Below are 21,075 nucleotides of genomic sequence, written 5' to 3' on the forward strand. Positions count from 1 at the left end.
ACACACACACACACTTTATATATTTCCTGAATTAAGTCTTCATCTTGCTTATGATCACTGTGTCATAGCTGATATAGTTATCACATGTTTAAGAAGTGCCCTGATTGGTTCCTAATCATTAGAGGGGACCAGAGGTGTCAGGAACAGTTGAGTTTGGGTGGTAGCGGTCAAAAAAATGATGTAGATTAATGTAGCCTCACCATTGGGCAGCATGCAGGGAAACATTAATCTACAGACTGTGGATGGGAAGCAGTCTCAGACAGTAGTGTGTGCTATGCCATGGCAACCGATCAGAAATGACTATGATACTGTACCTTAGTTTGTTCCTTCTGCAGAAGGATATTTTGTTTCTTGATTTCCAGGTTTTTGTCTCTTTCGTATCTCAGTTCCTTTTCTGCGGAGCTGCAGACGTTGTGCACTCTGTTCAGGTCTTGGCGGAGTTGGCGGATTTCTTCAAACTGCTGCTGGATAAAAGCATCCCCAGCCAGATTCTGCCAAAATAGCAGAAAAAGCAAGATATGGTGATGAACCTTCCTGAGTATCTCCTTAAGGGACAGAAGATGAGTCCCCTTCTTTTTTTGCCAGAAAAGTAAAAAAACAGGTAATAACATCATCCACTCAATTTCTAACACACTCAGGAAAGGCTGCTTTCTCACGTTAGCTCAAGAGCCACTGCCTCCTCCGGTGTTTCCAGCCTGTAGGACAAAAACCTCTTCAGTGCTGGCCCTGCCTTTGTTTTGAATGGGGCCATATATAGAAGAGATATATTTGACAGACACGTTGGAAACTCCAGAGGAGGCCATGGCTCTGGAACCAGTGTAGGTATGCACTGGAGGGGGAGAGTTAGCTCAGTTTAGCTTAGGGGGGTGGATTTAGCACAAGTTATAGCAAAGAGAGCAACAATGGCAACTGCTCTGATCTGTTTGAAATTAGCAAAAGGGAAGTGTACACATGGGCAGGGTAATATAAAAAACAGTACAGGGGGGGTCCCCAGAATACTTTCATGCTAGCCAGCAAAATAAAAGTTGCACACCTTTGCAAATAAATCTGGAAGCCTCTGATAAGGGTCCCTAACACTGGGTTCTTTCCACAAATCTGCAGGCTAAACGAAGAAAATAGAACAGATTCCTCCATCACCTTTTAAGAGCGCTTATTGAGGACTCCCCTGCTGTTTCTATTGTATTCTGGCTGACTGGCTGCAAGCTCCGTTCGGCTGAGAATTTTCCAACCAGCTCCTTTGATCAGCTGATCGAGAGATGCTGGGCAGAAGGGTGCCAACCGTGGCACCCACTGTGCAAATTTCAGCCAGTTCATCAAGAAGCGGCCAAACTTTGCTGTGTGCATAGCCTACCTAACTCTTATCTGTGTTTCCAAACTAGGGGACATTGCCCAAACAGAGAGCAGGCCCACCTGGAGGCAGCCCCATAAAAAGGTACCCTTAAAAAGGTACAGCTATACACCAGATGTCCAGACACAGCATTTACAATGCAGCCTCAGACTTCCGGTGTGTTTCTGCACCAAATCCAAAAAAGCAACAATGGCAGCAGCCACTCTCATTTGTATGAAACTTGCAAAAAGGGAAAGGTGCACATGGGCAGAGCAAAATGCACAGGCCCGGCAGCTGAAGACACCCCAAGTGTGTTCCCGCACCAAATCAAACTAAGCAAAGAATGGTAACAGCTCAAATCAATGCATAACTAGCACAGGTAAGGTGCACATGGGCAGGACTGTACACTGTGGTTCAGGGGCCGCACTTTGCAGAGGCGCCTTTACTCAGCAGCATAGTTTCCCTTGTATTTGCAAAAGTATGCAACAAAAAAAAACCAAACCTGTTTTTAACCTAAATGTCCAATTAGATCTGTTTGTACTGATCTGCTGGAAAGTGTGTTGGGGATTTTTTTTGTATTGTTCAAAATAAATTAAAAAAAGATATAAAAAAAATTCCCAGATGGACATTTACTGCATTTAGATTTATTTTTTATAATGACCTCCGATTGTAATATTTTAAATACAAAAGACGACATCTACATTTTAATTAATTTCCAGGATAATTTTTATGAAATTCATTGATTTTAGAGTAGATCCGATTGACGTCAATAGAAAACTGAGCAGCAGTCAATGCAGGAGATCGATCTGTTACAATAAGTTGGGTGTTTGTCATCATAGGTGATATCTCCTACAGCCACCTGTGCTGCCTATGTTAACATAATTTAGGTATTTGCACAGGGCTAAGCACACCCTCCCCCTATGTAAAAAATTCTTGATTAGTTGCTCAATCTCAGAGTGTGGCTCAGAGGGTTGATGTACATCTGCACCTCTGCGTCTCTTCCCAAGCTCTTTCAACCTAACTTCATCAAACTTCCATACTAACATACAATAAGAATTAGCAGGACCATATGCAAGACATGAGCAGGCCCTTCCACTTCCCCAACACACAGAAAACATTAAAAAGTACCTTTGAAACACTCTGCTCAGCTCCATCTCCGCAGATCTGAGGTCTGGGCATTGGATTCTGCATATTGAAGAGGTCCTGTCTAAGGCGTACAATCTCCTCTCTCTTGACCTGCAGATCCTGCCTGGCGACTGTCACTTCTTGTCTGAGCTCCAAGTTCTCTTCCCATAAGCGATGCTTCTCCTCCAGTCCCTCCTGGATTTGTCTTTGGAGGGTTTCACATTTCCTCTGGTGCTCGGACAAAGCCGCACTATAAATCCATTTTTCCTTTTCCAAATCCTTGCCCCCCTCTCCTAAGTGCTTATTTGTGTGCAATTTCTTTTCTCCGACTTCAGATTTCAGCTTCTTACACTGCTCCATCAGCTCGGAAATCTGATACATAAAGCATGACAGAATGTTCAGTTAGGGGTCACAACATTTGAGTAAAGTTGTATGTCAATCGCATACTGTCTACATCATGAACTGATGTCAAATATAATCATCTGCCTTTTGGAGGAAGCCCAGGACTTCTGCATCATTAAAAAAAACATCATGGAGTCGAAAGTCGAAATCCCGCCAAATGTTTTTGTCCTTTGTTCTAGATAGAGTGAGGAAGGGTTGGAACCTCTTTCAGGCTCCAATGCTTAACAGTAGGTGTGTTGGTAGAGCGCTGAAGCCAAAAACAGGATAAATAAGACTTTGGATCCAAGTTTTTGAGGCAGCTTTTTGTCAGCTGGGGTACCCATGGGGGTTCTCCAAGTAGTTTAAAGGAGTATGGAGAGAGCGAGAGCTCCACATAAAAAGTTTAAGTCCAGTAAATCTTCTTTTTAGCGATCACAAGAAAAGCTCTATGTTTTAGGGGCTCAGTACTCTGCATTCTTCACGGCTTGGGTACGGATAGTAAAAAGGGAGATTACTGGGCAACAAATTGTAAAATAAAGGAGAACATTTAGCTTGTTTGGGCTGCCCGTTCACTGCCTGACCTTCACTAGCTGAATCTTATCCTTTATTTTACAATTTGTTGTCCAGTATTCTCCCAGTTTACTATTAACATCTAAGCCCTGATGAAGGGGGAAGTATTGAGGCCCCGATACACATTGGCTTTTCCTTGTGATCTCTTGTCATGTGTAATAAAGATTTAATGGACTCAGACTAGATTTGTGGCACTCTCTCCACACTTCCTAAGTTTCCAATGTTGCCTGTGTTATTGCTTTAGAAGACGTTCCTCTTGTTCTGTCCCAAGGGTGGTCCATAGAGCAATAAAAAAAAGGAGGTCCACCCCCAAGTCCAGCCAAGCTGTGATATATTACATTTTTGGGGGTGTTTGGATACTTTTCAGGTATGGTCATCCATTATCAGACCACAGTCCCAATGTTTTCATTAGTCACACCTTTTGTGTGTTGCATTAACGCAGACCGTGCACTTAGAATTTCAACATGTCTTTAGCGAGCCTCAACTGAACAATTAAACACACCCGCATTATTTTTGAGCAATATATCACACCCTAATGCACACAGAGCATTCATCTCCATGCGTTTTGGGCGGCTGAAGTACAGGTGTGTTTGTTAAGGGAGAACTATGGGGTTAAGGCTTTTCCCCATAGTTCTCCTTAGGGTAACGGGAGGACACAAACTAGCGTCCTCCCGTCACCCAAAGCTCAGTATACTGAGACGCCGCAGCTGAAGCGGATCCCGCTGCATGAGTGACAGCTGGCTCTGCCTATCTAGAGGCAGGGCCAGCTGTACCCGCCCCCTCCCCCGTCCGTTCCGCCAGTCAGCGCTGGCGGATCGGAGCGGGGAGGGGGGAATCCAGCCCCTCCCCTGTCACGGCAGAGAGCTGTGACAGGATCGAGAGGCGAGCGAACCCGGTATGGGTTCGCTCACTTCCCGATCTACTGAGCCGACCTGTGACAGTCTCATTGTCACAGGTCGGCTAGAACTATGAGGTGAGTGAAAAGCACTCGCCTCATAGTTCTCCTTTAATAAAAAAAACTTCACTGGAGCTACGCAGTCTTCGTGGCACTGTCATCCTTCTAACACTTTGCAAATGTTTCACTTTGTTATGTATTTATTGTAGGCAAAGTTTTAAGAGTAAAGACTAAAATTACATATCAAGGACCTATTTGTTTCTTACTACAAGTCATCCGCTTCATCCATTAGTAAGAGCAGGATGAGGACAGACAGGCAGCCACCTTGCATGCTCATCATGAAGGGGGTCCAAATAGGGCAGAACCAGCAATCCATACTGCGAAGTTGGTTCATAGCTCATGGGGGGTGCACTTTGGCCATTCAGCCTTGTGTTCTAAAGAACCTTGTCCTGGCACTGAGTAAGAGCTTTTATAGTGAGTGAAGCAGCCACAACGATTTACTGCTGCTGGGTGAGATAACCTGCCACTCAGTGATCTGCTTCTCTTGCTTTCTGTTTCCCCAAAACAAAGCAGAGTGTTGCTTGCCTGGCCTGCCTGCTCACTCTCATGCAGGAAGGATGTGAATTTTTTGGGGAATGCAGGAAGAGGAATGCGGCTCCGTGTTCAGAACCAAAAAAGAAAACAAGCCTGCGAGCAATCTACTCCACCAATGTGCGCCCACAACTAAAATAAAGTCATTCTGCCCGTCACACAAGCAATGTTCACACGAGTTGGAGTCACCTTATCATCCTGCAAACGTTTCTCTTTTTCCAGATGCTCATTTCTTGAACGCAAGTTGTTATTCTCCCGTTCTGCTCTCAGCAGCTGATCTTGTATACCTTTCAGCATCGGCTTTAATTCTGTTAGTTCCTAATAAAAGGTCAATAAAAATAGACATTAACAAAACCAGTATAAAACAGGAAATCATCGGCATGTCTATATATACGACCATTATCCCAGAACGGACCAACGCCTGGAGTCTAAGCTTCAGAAGGTGTTATCGCTGACCTCCGGCCTTCGCTTCAGTCTTGCAGTTTTACCGGTTGCTCTCCTGGACTGAAATTGCTCACTCTGATTTCACTGCACCCTGCGAGCTTCTCGCAATATGCATTAGAAGCTGCAGCAAGTCACATAGATCCCTCCTCATTTCCTTGCTGGAGAATATCCAGCATCATCCTTGCACTTTTCTCCCTCACCTAACTGTCCCTGGCCCGCCCCTTTCCTTCACTGGATTTCAGTTCTTTCAATCATGGAGCCTCAGCGTCACATGTAAGCTTTGCCTAGGGCAGTCTGCATGTAAATAAAGTCTGCCTTGGAATATGTCTGAAGGTTCTCATTCATCCAGGTCATAATATATATGATAAATAAATAATAATAAAAAATATATAAATATATATTTCTGAATTGAGAAAGCTGGTTGGATGACCAGTGAAATGTCTCCAAGAAAAATACAGCAAGTCCAGTTGCCTTGGAATGCCCATTAATCTAAACTGATATCTGACTATCAAGGCATTTTGATATTTGCATAACTTCCCCCAAGAGCCAGCCCACTGCTTGCCTCAGTACTCTTCTCAAGAGCCCTCAGTCCAGATACAGAGTGCTGTGATGTTTTCAGGAAGCTATGTACAACACCATGCCGGCCTCTCCACCCACCCATGATCTGCACAGAGAAGAATAGAGACCCAGCGATTATATCACTGGGTCTAACATAAGGTACAGAAGGAAAATGGGAAAGTTTGAATGTAAAAATGTAATTAGCATGTTAATGAGGGGGGAGGGATGAACCAATGAAGGCAAAATATAAACCTCAACTTGAGGCACCTTTGCAAGAGGGCATTTCGCAAAAAAATCTGCATTTTAAGTTCATTCACCAATTAACAGGTTGGCCATCACATACCCAGATCAAAGTTCTCAGTGCAAATATGTTTTTTTATCATGCATTCAAAACAAAACACTGTGCGCAATGCATGTAAGGGCCCATTCAAACCATAATGCATACAATGCACAACGTGTTACAGCAAAACACTGCACATTGGTATTACAATTCATTGGTAACTGCAGCCAAAGAACAAAGTATACGGCGCGCGCTGCAGTGCAGCGCACCTGTACCATAGCGCACCACAACACACAGATAAAATTGCATTTTGAAAAAGAGAGCAGAACCTTTTTTCTGTGCTGTGAGATGAGTTCACAACCGAATACGCTCTTGTTGCCCCGTGTTATGGTGTCAATGGGCTCCAAAAGGGCACATGCAAAAACTTAGGGGTTGCGCTACTGTACCCTCTAGTGGCAGACAGGCAGAAAGCAGTAAGTAACAGCTATGAGGAAGCGGTGACTTAATAGCACCGAAACCCGGATGAAGGCCGCACAAGGCCAGTGAACAAGCACGTGTGGCACAGAGCTAATGGTGTCTAAAGTGAGCTGAAGATAAAGATTTTGGTACTGCAGGATAATCTAATCCTTCAAGGTAAAGAAAACACAGACAATGAGCTCTAGAGGAAGAATCATCAAGTTGCAGGATATTGGGGACATCAGTTCAGGGGGGACACAACTATGTACTATGTAACTATGTAATACTGGCATAGATGAGGCCGATTGTTCTAAAGTCAAGTCTAATCTTGCCAGTACACGTGATTTTGTTTCACAGGTAAAAGAAATATAATAATATTAAGGTGTGGTGATCGGAATGGCTGCGGATGTGTCTAGGTGTGTGTTCTAGTTTGGCAATAGCTAAGAGTCCGCTACTTAGGAATTTTTATCCTGATATACCAGAGATGGAAAATCTACACCCAGCAGAAGATTAACTAGGTAAATGCTGCAAAAGTCTAGGGTACACTACACCCCGAATCAGGTGACCCCCCCTTGCAGAAGATTGGGTAATGAATGCCAGCAGGGGCTCATCCCATGGCCCACAGACCATGCAAATCTAGAGGAAAAAAATGGGCTGCCCTCCGAATCATTTCTAAGTGCTTCTAACTTTATTCATCAACATGAATGGAGTCTCTGCCTGGAACCTCCTCCTCTGGCATGTTTCACCCACAAGGCCGGGCTTAAAGAAGAACTCCAGGGAATTTTTTTAAATTAACTTTTGCACTGGGGCTACCCCTACACTGCAATGGTTAAGTGCTTGTTTTGGTCTAGGGAGGCAAAGCACAAAGTTATACCTCATCCGATCTTCAAAATCGGCAAGCTGTTATGGTGCACTCACACCTAAGCGACACCTATTTTTTTTAGCATCTTTTGCACATTTTTATGAGCAGATTGTGGCATATTCATGTGCATGGGCAAAACGCACTGAATCTGCTCAAAAATAATCGCAACGCACGTTTTTCAAGTGCTTTCTATTGAGTCAATGGCAAGAAAACGCACTGAATGTGCCCCAAACTAGCTCATGTAGTATTTCATGCGACAGGCATATTTCTGCTTGCAACAAAACATCCAGATGTGAACAGGGGCCATAAAACTGAATGGGATTCCTGGGGTTGAGCGCTTAGACGTGCTGATTGACGCATGACAATACACTTAGGTGTGAATGGAGCCTTCCTCCAGCTTGTCTTCTCCACTGCAGCAATGGAGGAGGTCCATCAGCATCCTCACATCCTATACACTGTGTATAGAATGTGGTGACTCACGGACCTTAGACCATTGCAGCGGGAGGGGGAGAAAGGCTCCACAGATTGGTCTAAGAGCAAGCCGGCTCGGAAGTTCTGGTAAATATAACTTTGATATTTTTCTCCCTAGACAAAAACGAGCACTTAACCCTTGCAGTGGGGCTACCCCCACACTTAAAACATTTCCCTAGAGTTCTTCTTTAATCACAGAATGCAAAACCGTCTTAAAGTGAACAACAGCTCCTCGACATAGACTCTTAATGTGGTCAACAAGACTTGAAGATGCAAACGTACGTGTATGTATATGTCCATCACAATGGTGTTCTCTTGTACAACTACAGAGTACAACATACAATTACAATGATCACATGTATCCATCTACATATTCTGTAATTCTGTTCAGCCACTCTTAAGGGATACTTGGACTGAGCCAAAACTACAGGCTGCCACAGGTGCCCTCCTCAGAAAATTCTAGTGGTCTGGCTGTCTCTGGCCTCAACATTTTGAGTCACTGACCTGGAAAAAGTATGCAGATCAGTAAAGTCAGAGGGAAGGCACAACACCTGATCAACTTAAAGCAAATCTCTGGGCAAAAAAAAGGCACCCTTGCAGCGGGGCTACCCCTGCACTGCAAGGCTTAAGTGCTCATTGTTGTCATGGATGGCTTGAATAAAGCAGATTTACTTACTTCTGCCAGCTCCCTTGGGGCTGCTCTTAACCGTTCCAAAACCGTGACCCAGAAACTATTAAGTGAAGGAGAGCATAGCAATGGCAGCTTCTTTATTTTTTCAGTAACGGTAAAGAAATATATATGATGTAAATCTTTTTAGCGCTCATACACAGAGCTCCATGAATCGTAAAGACTCTCTGGATCTCTGCACCCAGAAGCCACAGGTGCAGACTGTCTGCATTCGGGGGCATACATCAGAACTGGTATGGATGTACACGCTTGGAGCAAGGTTTACCAGCAAACAGCTGCAACCTGTCAGTGACTGGTAGAGACGGGTTGTACACAACACCTATGGCTCCCAGGTGCAGAGATCCAGTCAGTCTTCATGGTACACAGACATCTGCACTCGTGTGAATGAGCCCTCAATATTTGCCTGTCGATCCCTCTAGCTCTATGCCTGAAACCTCCCAGCTATCGTGCATCATTCATAAGGGATAAGCAAAATGTCATCTCATTCACAGGCAGCTCCATATAAAAATCTCACCTGCTCCATTTTGGACTTCTTTTTTAAATCTGTGCTCGGTCCGTCCGAACGGCAGGCCTCATCTTTGGCTTCACACTGCTCCGCAAGTTCCGTGAGCTCGGACTCCAAATTTATAATCTGGTGGGTGGCAATAAAAAGCATGCAATATAATTAAATGGGGGAAGTGTAAATAAATATATTTTTTTTAAAAAGGAAGGACTTACCGCTAACAACTTGACAATGCCACATTTTAAAGATATATATTTACTGGTGACAGTTCATCCACAAAACCTGAACAAAGGTGATAGGAGAGACTGGGGACAGGGGACACAAGCTGCACGTCAAAGTCTCCCACTGCCCGGCTCCCTGCTGCAGCTGTAAACACAACAATCTGACAAAGGCCGCACTATAGTGTTTGTGTTTGCTAGGAAACCACATTCCATTCACAGGTCCCCCCCCAGCACAGAGAACAAGGCTATTTTCTATCAGCTGACTGCCTCTGAATCTATGGCAACACACTGCGCCATCTTGTGGATGAATACATGTACTGCATGGGATTTAGGGTTGCATATACTCAGAGAGAATCTGAAAATTTCTACAGTTTAAAAAATAATTAGATATATTTATTGTTTTTTTGTGTGTAAATATCAATGCATTTTCTACGCCAAACAACCAAAACAATTACATAAGTTCTTTGCATTGTTGCACCAGCCACGCCAAACCACATTAAGCCCTCATTTACAATGTAGGTGCGTCTAGGAATTCCTGTGTCAGGAACTTGCGATTCTGTGCAGCAGGAATTACAAATCTGCCGTTTACAAGCACCCGCTGTCACGCGTTCAAGGTAATGATCGGGTGACAGCGGCTGCATTTGAAAGCAGCACAACGCTGGCACACTGCATTTACTTTCATGTGATACGATTACATGCGATTAGGAATCAATCACTAAACTGATTGATATAGTGATTGGATATTGATTGAATGGATATTGATTGAATTGTATCACATACGATTACATGCATTGTGTCTGCCTTCTACCACTTCTCAAATGTGGCCGCTGTCACCCGATTTGTTTTTGGTTTTTTTGCATATCATTTTTATTGAAAAGTATTGAGTACAAAACACGTCATACGGTATTCAGATGAATTGTACAGCAGGTAAAATAACAAACCTACAATGTACAGTACAGATTAACCAATAAACATCACATACGGGATGAATGAGGAGTACCAGACCTAAAATAGTATCGGTGAGAGTGTATATTGGAGACGGGGGCAAAAATAACACAGAGAGGGCACACGATCCATAACTTGAATGGGTGACAGCTGCCGCTTTTATATGGCAGATTTGGGATTCCTGCTGCAGGAAATTGAAAGTTCCTGATGGAGGGATCCCTAAACGCAACCTACATTGAAAGTGTGACTGAGGGCTAAAAGTGCTTTGCGACAGTTTCAATACACGTATGATCACATTCACCGAAATAACGAAGCACTGGTCATCTAATTTGGAAACCATTGTAAAATATACACAACTAGACCAATATGACCAGAGCAGTGTAAATAATGTAGGGGCGATGAACAGCACTGCAGCAAGGAGAGGAGAGGGGGATGTGTTTGGAGGGCCAGAAAGGAGCAGCAATGCAAGGAGAGAGGGAGTAGAGCATTTAGGAAGATTCCGGTGAAAGATTACCTTCGATTTGTCCAATAAATTCAGGACACGCCAGTGTAAGCGCACCCAGATCTGGCGCACCAACACCTTGCAACAAATGAATTGTTGCAGGAAGCACTAATCCAGCAGACAATTAGAAACAAGTGCATGTTTGACATGCGACAGTCTTTGTTAACCCCCAAAGCCCAATATATTATAGAACAAATGAACCCTACAAAACTGAATTGAAAAATTCTGCCCTCAGACAACCACACATACAAGGCACACACATACACCGCAGTTCTAACTGCTAAGGAATTGCAATTCAAACTTAGAAGTGTGCTTAGCAGGCACTGGCATGCATGTCAATTGTTTCCAAAAACATCAGATGTAGTTGGCCCATGTCCACGCCTTACGGCTAAATGAGACACAAATTTGAAAGACTTGGGTGGCCCTCTCAGCACCGCCCAGTTTGACTAAAGTCAACTTAAATTAAAAGCTGAGTAGGGTAGAAAATTCCACATCAGACGCAGTCTCCGTTCCTATATTCAAGCAGCCGAGGGTGCCAGAGTGGCTCGAATATAATAGCAGGCAGGAGAGATTCCTCCATCTATGTTTGTTTAGCACGGATGGAGCAACTGAGTGGTTTTCAAAAATGAGCCATGTGTAACCAGCCTTAGCCACTGTACTTCCCATTACTAGAGTAACAGAGTGTAGGTTATAAAAGCTTAGTGTTCACTGCTGCTTCCATTTGTATTGAGGAATGTGAAGTGGGGAAAAAGCTGACAACATCTTTCTGTAATTCTGTAATATGAACTTAGACTTCATGTGTATGTGGCCCTAGGAAGATCAGACAGTGTGAACCCAACAAACAACCTTGATATTAGGGATGCATCGATAAGGTTTTTTCGAGTACCTTTTTTTGTTACTCGCCGATACAGAGTATTGGTGCCTTGTGCCAAGATTATCAGGCAGTCGGGCTGATTGCTGGTGAAGCTGATGTTCTAGCGAAAAAACACCAGCTCTTCTTGGCGCACGCGCGGGGGGGGGGGGGAGTCATGAGGTGCCGTCCGGCTTCCTCATTGGTCAGGAAGCCAGGCTGCCTAGCAACAAGTGAAGCCTAGCAACAAGTGGCACGTCATGACCCGCCTCCCAGGCTCCTGATTGGCTGGGAAGCCGGTGTCACTTGTTGCTAGGTAGCGTGGCTTCCTGACCAATCAGGAAGACAGGTCATTACGTGCGGCACGGCTTCCTGATTGGAAAGGAAGCTGACTCTATGCTCCCTTGGCACTTGCAGTCAGGGTGAGATCTCCCGCTGGCTGGAAGTTCTGGTATCGGAGGTAAGTATCGGAGCATTTGGGCTAGTACGAGTTCTTGCCAAAATACTCGGTATTGGCACTGATACGGATACTAGTATTGGTATCGTTGCATCCCTACTTGATATCATCAGTAGGACACAGCATCCAAGACATTACGTACAGTTCTCTGGAGCCCGGCTATTTCTGATTCCAAGTAATCCACTTGTTCTTTGGTTCGATTCTGGGACTCTCCCAGAATGGACTCCAGCTCCTCATTGCGCTCCACTATATCGTCTAACTCTGCCTGCAGCTTCTTTAGTTTGTGGAGGAGCTGTTTATTTAGATATTCCTTTTCTTCAACCTCAAGTCGACATCTATAAAAAAAAAATTACAAATATTCAAGCAGATAAGCTGTAAAAGAAGAACAGTTCAAAGACAGCTTCATAGGCATTGCCTGGTGTGATAAGTGCTTGTCACCAGGTTATAATAAATTGATGCATTCAAAGTGAAACGCTAACCAAAACACTTTTTTGGTGCTGGATAGGGTGGGGAGGGTGTTAGAAGCCCTGCCAGGTTCTTTTACGGCTGTCTGTGCTCCTGTAGGAGATAACTCCTCACTTTCTGTCAAGGAGAGATGACGGGAATTTAGGAGAAATCTTCATTAAAATGTATGTCAAGGCAAAATAAAAAAAAAATTAAAAAAATAGTTTTGGCAATGCTGACCCTGGGGAGATCTCTGGATATGTCCCTCAGGGACTGGTTGTGGGAGATCTCTGGATATGTCCCTCAGGGGGGACTGGTGCGGGAGATCTCTGGATATCTCCCTCAGGGGGACTGGTGCGGGAGATCTCTGGATATCTCCCTCAGGGGGACTGGTGCGGGAGATCTCTGGATATCTCACTCAGAGGCTGGGATGGGAGATCTCTGGATATCTCCCTCAGGAGTTTGAGGGAAAATATGCAAAGATCTGCTCACACAAAGTCAACAAAATTACTTTTTATGAAGTTCTTCACTGTCCTGCAGGCTCATGCGGGTAGACGTAGAGTCACTGTCGCTCTTTTCACTCTGTAATCACACAAAAAAATGATCAGTTATAGAGAAAGTTAATTTCACATGCAAAATTATAATTCAACCCAATCAATAATAAAATGTCCATTGTCCTAAATTTCTAGGACCTCAATCATTGTAATGCAATCTGAGAATCTTGGGTGTTGTGTGTGAAAACATTGTTCAATAGCACACTCAGAAAAACAAAAACTGCTGTGTTATTGCTAATGACAGACAGCATTATATATATATCATTATTTATTTTGCTCATATTTCCTCTGTAATGCTAAATATTTAGACTCTAGAATAGGCGTAACAGTGACTAGTTCTCTTTCAGGTCAGTCGGTCTCATATTGTTACTAGCCGTTAACTGTGCTTAAGCCTCTATCACTGCCAACTGCTGTTGAGACAGAAAAGTCCATAAGGCCCTTTAAAGTGACACTAGACTCAGGAGTTAAATCTTAAAAATGCATTCAAGTGCTTTAACTATTAACAATATTGTACCTTATTTGTGTATCACTCGGCTGTAGATCCTCAAATCATCTCTGAATTGGTGCTGCCACTGTCCTTCTTTCTGGACGGTGGCTACTTTTGTTCCCCATGGTCCCTGTGTGTGTTGTAAAGTAGTCACCGCTCCAAGCTCACTCCTGTGATGGACTACAATCTCATGTTTAGTTTACGGGTTTGTATTGAGACCATAGTCCATCACAGGAGGGAGCTTGGAGCGGTGACTACTTTACAACACACACACAGGGACACATTTTTAAGGTTTTACTCCTGAGTTTAGTGTCACTTTAAGTACCGCCATCGTGTGCTTACATCTCAGCATCCCAACTCCCTACCTGTTCCACGTGCTTCTTCCTTTCAGAATCCAGTGTTCGGACTCGTTGGCGTAAGGCGAGAATCTCCTTATCTAATCGAAGGTTATGTTCTTTGGCTTTTTGCAAATCAGCAGAATCTGCATACATAGAGATCATGCGATATATACATTTAATTCAGATGGTTAATAACATTGTACAGTTTCAAAACTGATTCCTTTACACACGACACATTTTTTGCTTCTTTTACATTTTCCTATTAGGAATTAGTTTACCTGCGCTTGATCTGCTTTGCATTGTGTTTTTCTGAACACAGCATACCCTATTGATATTGCATTTGCACTGCAGGCAAAGCAGGTCAAACGCAGCCTTTTGTATTCAAAACACATGCGCTTAAATTGCACTACATTCAAATATCAATTGCATTTACATGATTTTGCCACCTTTGAGGTACCACTTCTTTATTCTTTTATTGTATTACCATATACAGTTTATGTTTAAAAAAAAAAAAGTGTATGTATTTTTTTGTGGGTGTTTTAGGAATGGGAGGGATTTTGGGTTGTAATTTTCCTTGCTTTCTTTTTTTAGTTGAGACCCCTAGGGGGGTCTGTTTTAGGAAGCAGTTATAATTATCTTTCTCTTCTGTTTTTGATTGGATTTCTCCCTGGGAGAGTCTCTTAACAGGATGTGTACATGTTTATATGTTTATATTATTATATGTAGAAACAATAAAGAAATATTATACAAAAAAAAGGTATGTATTTGGTGGGGGGAGGGGGGGAATAACAACTTACCATTCTCTTTCAGATCTTTAAGCTGCTGTTGAAGTTCATTCGCCTCCTGCTTCTTCTTCTCCATAATATGCTCTGCAATGAATTAGGAGGAGAAGGTCATGTCATGTAAAATAGGGCTGAAATAAAATCAAGAAATAAGAACCAGGACAACCAGATCATGTGAGCCGATTTTAGAAGATGTCTTCATACATACATTCACAATTTTTATATAAGTGAAGGTTTTTAATGCATGTTTGGGAGTTTCTCTACAAGACTTTGACTGTATTTTGATGCTTTGACTTCCACTTTAAAAGTAAATCTAAACCCAAACCACCAAAGTCTCATATAAGCGTTAACATGTTTTTAAATCTACAGCTTTCATTAAAAGGTCATTGTTAACACACTTCCTGTTATGGGGTGCCAACTAAGTAGTCTTCTGAGTTGTCACCCTGCCACATGCACCACAAATGGAGATTGCAATCACTATGTTGACATACATTGAGCAGACATGGTTCTCCATGGTCTCTTGCAGGAAGCCAATCCAGAGCAATTGCGTACAGCCAACTCTGAAGTAAGTGTATGACCCATGGGTACATGGTGGCAAGTTTCCAGCACCATCCTCATGTTGAAGGCATGGGTCTTTATTTATATTATGGAGAATGAGAAGTAATTAAATCTTCCTGTATGGTTTGATAATGGTCACAGTGGAGACCACAGTCAAGGAGATATACAAAAAACAGATGGCCGATTTAACATATCAGTGGTCGCAAAAGACTGATATATAAGTTTTGGTTGGCTTTGTTCTTTATGTTCACATTAATGTCCTAGCAAATAGGCCTAATAGCCTGCAAAAGTAAATAAAAACTATGAAATGAACAACAGACTACAATAATCCTAAAATTACCAAGCTCGTTAATTTCCTTTTTCTTGATCAGCAAATCATCAGTAAGCTTGCGGATCTCATCGTGGGCCATTTTCAGCCTCTGGGCGGCTTCGTTCAGATCTCTTTCCACACACTCCCTCATTTTTCTTTCTTTTTCAAGCTCCTCATCAAATGACTATAGAACAAGAGAAATTATATTATTATAAATGATGTCTGATTGTTTGGGAGGTTTCCTGGATGTCTTACTGTTCTGAATGTAACTTTCTGGAAACCATGCCCAGATAGAATGAAGCTATCCTACAAATCTGCACAGGAACATGTGATTCCATAAACCCAGTTAAGATGCCAGTGATGTGTATGGAAAAGCTAGAACCCAAGCCAAATTTTTATTTCTCCCCGTGTCCCTATTGCAGATTTTCCCCCACTTGTCTGGTAAAAATGTTGGCCATCAGGACAGGAATTGAGGATAAGTCTATCAAATGGAACCCCAGATAGCACTGAAAACCTGGCCCTTTAAAATATGAAACTATGAAAGCAAATGGTACTCTCCATCAATAAAGGGATTGCTGTTGAGATCAGATAGGCTCTAAATGTGTTTGCTATGGGGCTCCATAAACACATGGATACACCCCTTACCAAGTAGAGCTGTGAAAGCTGGTTTTCATTTGCCAGGCAGTTACCCTACACTGATAAGACAGTTGCTGATCCGCTCAGTAACGGGCTAATGCAAGGACTCTGTATTCTGCTTGACAACCAATCTGCAGGGATTGGTTGGTAAAAAAAATTAGGAAAGAATGTTGTACTGATCTTTTGTGCCTTTAAAGCTGGTCATACACATGGCAATTGACAGTCAAATCAGCAGGGATATCAAAATGAGTAAATATATTTTCTAAATGCTGGCTAAACTGCAGCGTGTCTACCAGCCAAGAAAGCAAGGGTCAATGGTGCACCAAATATGTAATATCCAGTATTGGCTGGACAATAGCCTGGCTGTATGCTTAGTAACTGAGGATCCGGACTACGTCTAAGCAACGAAAGGCCAGTTCAGATATCTCAGCCCGTGTATGAAACACTATAAACCTAGTATACATTTGCCCGCCTTTATATCGGCTACCTGATCTCATAAGGCACAATAGCCAGATACATCTGCCTGTTACAGCTCATTATTAAATCAGCAGTTTCCAGGATGAAGACATTCATCCTCAGTGTACAAGGTGCAGACTACCACATTGTCCTTTGTGAATGAGGTCTGTACATGCAAAGATGCCATCATCAGATGACAGATTTCCTTTTGCATGAATGCACCCTTCACACCTTTTAATCAATTAAACAAAAGGTGACTTGTGTGTAAATACCCGCTCTACACGTAAAGCTGAATGGTTAACACGATGGTTTCATTCATCAGAGATCTCGTCCCTGTTTAGTGTATTTAATCCAGTTCAGTCTGAATCCTGCAGTGAATAAAATGTTTTGTGGAAAAAAAATTAGGAAAGAATGTTAAAAAATATTGAGCACGGTTGATGGCCTTTCATCTTCCACAGTGAAAACCGGCCTTTGTTATTGTTCTGAAGAGCTCTTGTGACTCTACAGCTGGCAATGCACATGGCAATTTACAGTCAAATTCAACCACTGTCCATCCACGGAGAATCAAACACGATCTCAAGTAATCACCAGAAACTAAGTGATCCCAAAAATTCAATCAACCACCAAAAAGCGGTTGATTGTAAAGTCAAAATTGGGCAATAGACTGAAATCTTTAACACAGTTTAATAAAAGATAAAATAAAAAACGATGGCAATGTATTTGAAAGGGACTAGATTTTTCTACCAGGTTCATTGGGAAATTTCTATCCTATCTCCTTGCAGTTGGACAAATGATGACAACTTGATAGAGTGATGGAACATTCAATTCCAAGCATATAGGCAGCTCAAGCCAAGGTGGTCATAGAGGTCTCAATCATTAAAAGTGGCGCTCTTCATTTTAACAACTGCTTGTAGTCATTGGAACATTTCTATACTCTGATGACAAGTTCATTGTGGCGGAATTTGCCAAAATGTCATATTGGCATCTGTGAGCACCTGAAACACCACTGGCAATGAGGACTATGGAAATTTGGCAGTCAGACAGGTTGTCCACCACTAGAGGTTAATGTGAGTGCCTCCACAATTTTCTGACTATAGGCATAGGCAGGAACACTTCGTTAACCCAAGAGTTTTTGTTTATGCCGTTAGATGGCCTAAAAGACATCTTCTGACACATGGATCATGGTTCTATGTCTGGCCATCTTCATAAGCCAATGGCTAACTTTACATCCTACAGCTCGCCATAGACTACAGAGCACAGACTGAGACATAGCCTGTCTACTTGAAGACTTTTAGTTTTCAAAGATTCATGCCAGGATTACCTGTGTATGCAAGTTTATAGAGATGGAAAAATCACAGACAGTTTCAGGGCCAGTTTATCTCAGGTGAAAACAATATAGGCTGATTGGATAGAAGGGGAAATCCTCCGCACACCTTGCAGCAATCAAGGCCTATGAAGACAATGGTGCTTGTAGTGATGAACACGGATGGCACCGTGCAGACACAATATAGGAAAAGGAATCACCAGCACTCAGTAGAATAATCCAACATGTCCACTCTTTATGCCCTGATGAAGAGACCCTGCGTGGTCTCAAAACGTTGGCTCTTGTGATTGTGTGACGTCTATGTCCAATAAATGGACATGTTGGATTATTCTACTGAGTGCTGGTGATTCCTTTTCCTAAAAAATATAGGCTGACATTTTCCAACCTGGTCAATTGCTGTCAGATGGAGGTATATTATGGGGTCTGAAAAGTGGCCTATAAATTGAACATGTAGAGCAGAAACAGAAAAATAGCTGGAGAAAGGCACCCAAGAATTCTCCAGTGACCCCGATCACCAAGCATGAAAAAACATATTTAAAGGTGGATTGTTATATGGTTAGTGCTTCGTATTGTTAGCAGGTTAGACAGCAACTGTGAGTGTTAGTTGTATAGTTAGATCTATCATGAAGTAACTTTAACATACTGAACAGGCATTTTTACGTGTTCCAAACAACTTCTTCCAGGGTTTCTGAACTGGGGATAGGGTTTCCTTTAGAAAAAAACATTTTATGTGATTATTTAGAATGATTTAAAAAAAAAAAAGGACATTTTATTTAGCAAATAATTATTTAGGAATCCTGCATTGTTAAAGGGAAACCAAAAGCAAGATACAAAATTAAGCAATTAAAAAATACTCTGTTTTGGAAGCACTGTTTTGTAGGTAAATAATGTTCCATAAAAGTTGGTTGCACCTGCAGACATTAAGGCCCAATGAACCTTCAGTTACTCATCTTCAGCAACTTACATTTCAAGTCCATTAAAAAAACAAAAGCTGTGCAAAGCCTAAAGCTGGCCGTACATCTGCAGATTTTCTATTATCAGATGGAAAAAGTGCAACAGATTCCTCCATCTACGCTGAACTGTGTGGATGGAGGAATCTCCCACTGGGCCAAGCTTCAGTATCTTGCTAGTCGGCCCAGCTGGCTCTCAAAACACCTGAACAATGCCTGCATCCAATTAGAATGTTCAGGTATTTCAACAGCCAGCGGGGCCGACTAGTAAGATACTGAAGTTTGGCCCAGTGGGAGATTCCTCCGTCCACACAGTTTAGCGTAGATGGAGGAATCAGTTGTAATTTTTCCATCTGACCATAGAAAATCTGCAGATAATCTATAGGTGTATGGCCAGTTTTACAGTTAAGTTTCTTTAGAAAGAAGCCACAGTCTGAGTAGAAAGGCCTGTTCCCTGCCAGCATGCTGCAAAGTGGGAGTCTTGTTCTCTGTTTGGAAGCATTAGTCTTTCTGCAGTTGTCCCACACAGAACTAGGGCTCCCCAGTCAGCAGGGGCATGGGATTTACTAAATTGGAGAGCTCCGACTCAGAAGGGGGCACACCAGACCTCTGCAGAGAAACCACTGCTTCCATGCAGAGGGCAAGGGTCCTTCTCCACAGCATGCTGGCAGGGGTCAGGCTTTTCTACTCAGGCTATGGATGCTTTCTAAAGGAAACCAACTGTAAGACTTTGCACAGATTTTTGTTTAATGCACCTGGAATATAATATACAGTGAGGGGAATTTATCAAAACTGGAGCGCACAAAATCTGGAGAAGTTGCCAATGGCAACCAATCAGCTTCTCTGTTCAGTTGAGATTTGAAAATGAAAGAGAGAAGCTGATTGGTTGCTATGCACTGCTGCTCCAGATTTTGTCTGTTTCAGTTTTGATAAATTCACCTCAGTATATATATATATATATATACACATATATACATACATATACATATCACTGGAGGATGTTCTTCTAGTTAGATGTACGGCCTTTCCACCGGCTGTCCCAAGAGAAGACTTTGGAAGATAACCACTTTTTCAAACAGGAAGAGTTGGCCTGTAGTTAGAGACAGTACTGACCTGCCACTCTTCCCTGCTCCCGTGTATTTAGACATCACTATGTGCACATTTCATGGCCAAAGATCGAGTGTAGTCATCATCCTGTGCAATATGGAGGTCATTTGACCCCCCAAAGTTGCTCATTGTCTGGGAGGTCAGACATGGTTCAGTCTGTGAGAATTTTCTGCTGTTATTGTTTTGTGTATTGCTTCCCTTAGTTTACAAAGCTTATACTAATGACAAGTTTACTTTGAAGGGTGGCTGAGCCCTCTCCTGCTTGCACAGAAACTGGATAGTCTGCATTGTTTAATGGAATAGAATATACCTTGTACAGGGTTTCCTTGGTGCGTCTCATGGATTCGCGTTGCTGATAGAGTTCCTCCTCTAAAGTCCGATGAATTTGTTCCAATTCATCCTGCAAAACACAACCATTAGCTGTAACCTAACGCCTTTCACTGAAGACATGTTAAACACAATTAATGCCCGTCTTATACTGTTACTGGCAATGCACTTTTATAAGATAATTACAGGATTAAGTCCACATAAAATCAAGATTTTATTTACAGTTACTTTCTGGCAGGTTGAATTATTTCTCAGACGAGTGGTGAACTATCCCCCATCAGGGTGCCTTGTACTGAAATCCTTCCCAAGCATTTTTCCCCAATATTCAGCCATTCTGACCAGCCAAAGGGACTTTATTGAACGTGCTTCCATTAGTATGATAAAAACAGAGGTCATAACTATCAATTTTCTAATGTCTACTGGAGACCTCAGTGTTGGAACTCCCATAAATGAAGGCAGAAACCACATTCCAGAGACACCTTAGTGATGCAACAATGGGTAGCTGTGACCTTTGTTACATCCTAAGTAAATGGTATTAAAGGATCAGGTCATTTTAAGTTCACCAACTCTGGAAGGTTTTAACAGAGACAGCAATAGCAGTAGCATTTTCAAAAGGAGTTCAGCAATAAGCCCCTGTTCTTATAGCACGTCTCCTTTAAAAGGCGGCTACATGAGGG

At 42.5% G+C, this 21,075-nt stretch overlaps 1 protein-coding gene across 1 annotated transcript in view; it reads right to left on the minus strand.

Annotated features, from left to right (window-relative positions):
• Positions 1-21,075, minus strand: part of CCDC30 (coiled-coil domain containing 30) — a 50,126-nt gene that overhangs the window by 16,313 nt on the left and 12,738 nt on the right. The window contains exons 5-15 of the mRNA XM_018552667.1: positions 20,382-20,471; positions 18,658-18,723; positions 15,629-15,782; positions 14,746-14,817; positions 13,976-14,091; positions 13,081-13,151; positions 12,268-12,460; positions 9,163-9,279; positions 5,079-5,207; positions 2,456-2,824; positions 315-491 (exon numbers count right to left, since the gene is read on the minus strand). Of these exons, the coding sequence (XP_018408169.1) occupies positions 315-491; positions 2,456-2,824; positions 5,079-5,207; positions 9,163-9,279; positions 12,268-12,460; positions 13,081-13,151; positions 13,976-14,091; positions 14,746-14,817; positions 15,629-15,782; positions 18,658-18,723; positions 20,382-20,471 (1,554 nt within the window). The remainder of the gene's footprint in view (positions 1-314; positions 492-2,455; positions 2,825-5,078; positions 5,208-9,162; positions 9,280-12,267; positions 12,461-13,080; positions 13,152-13,975; positions 14,092-14,745; positions 14,818-15,628; positions 15,783-18,657; positions 18,724-20,381; positions 20,472-21,075) is intronic.

This window comes from Nanorana parkeri, unplaced genomic scaffold (genome assembly GCF_000935625.1).
Source record: "Nanorana parkeri isolate BGI_ZX_2015 unplaced genomic scaffold, ASM93562v1 scaffold94, whole genome shotgun sequence".
In the NCBI taxonomy this organism is placed as follows: Eukaryota; Metazoa; Chordata; class Amphibia; order Anura; family Dicroglossidae; genus Nanorana; species Nanorana parkeri.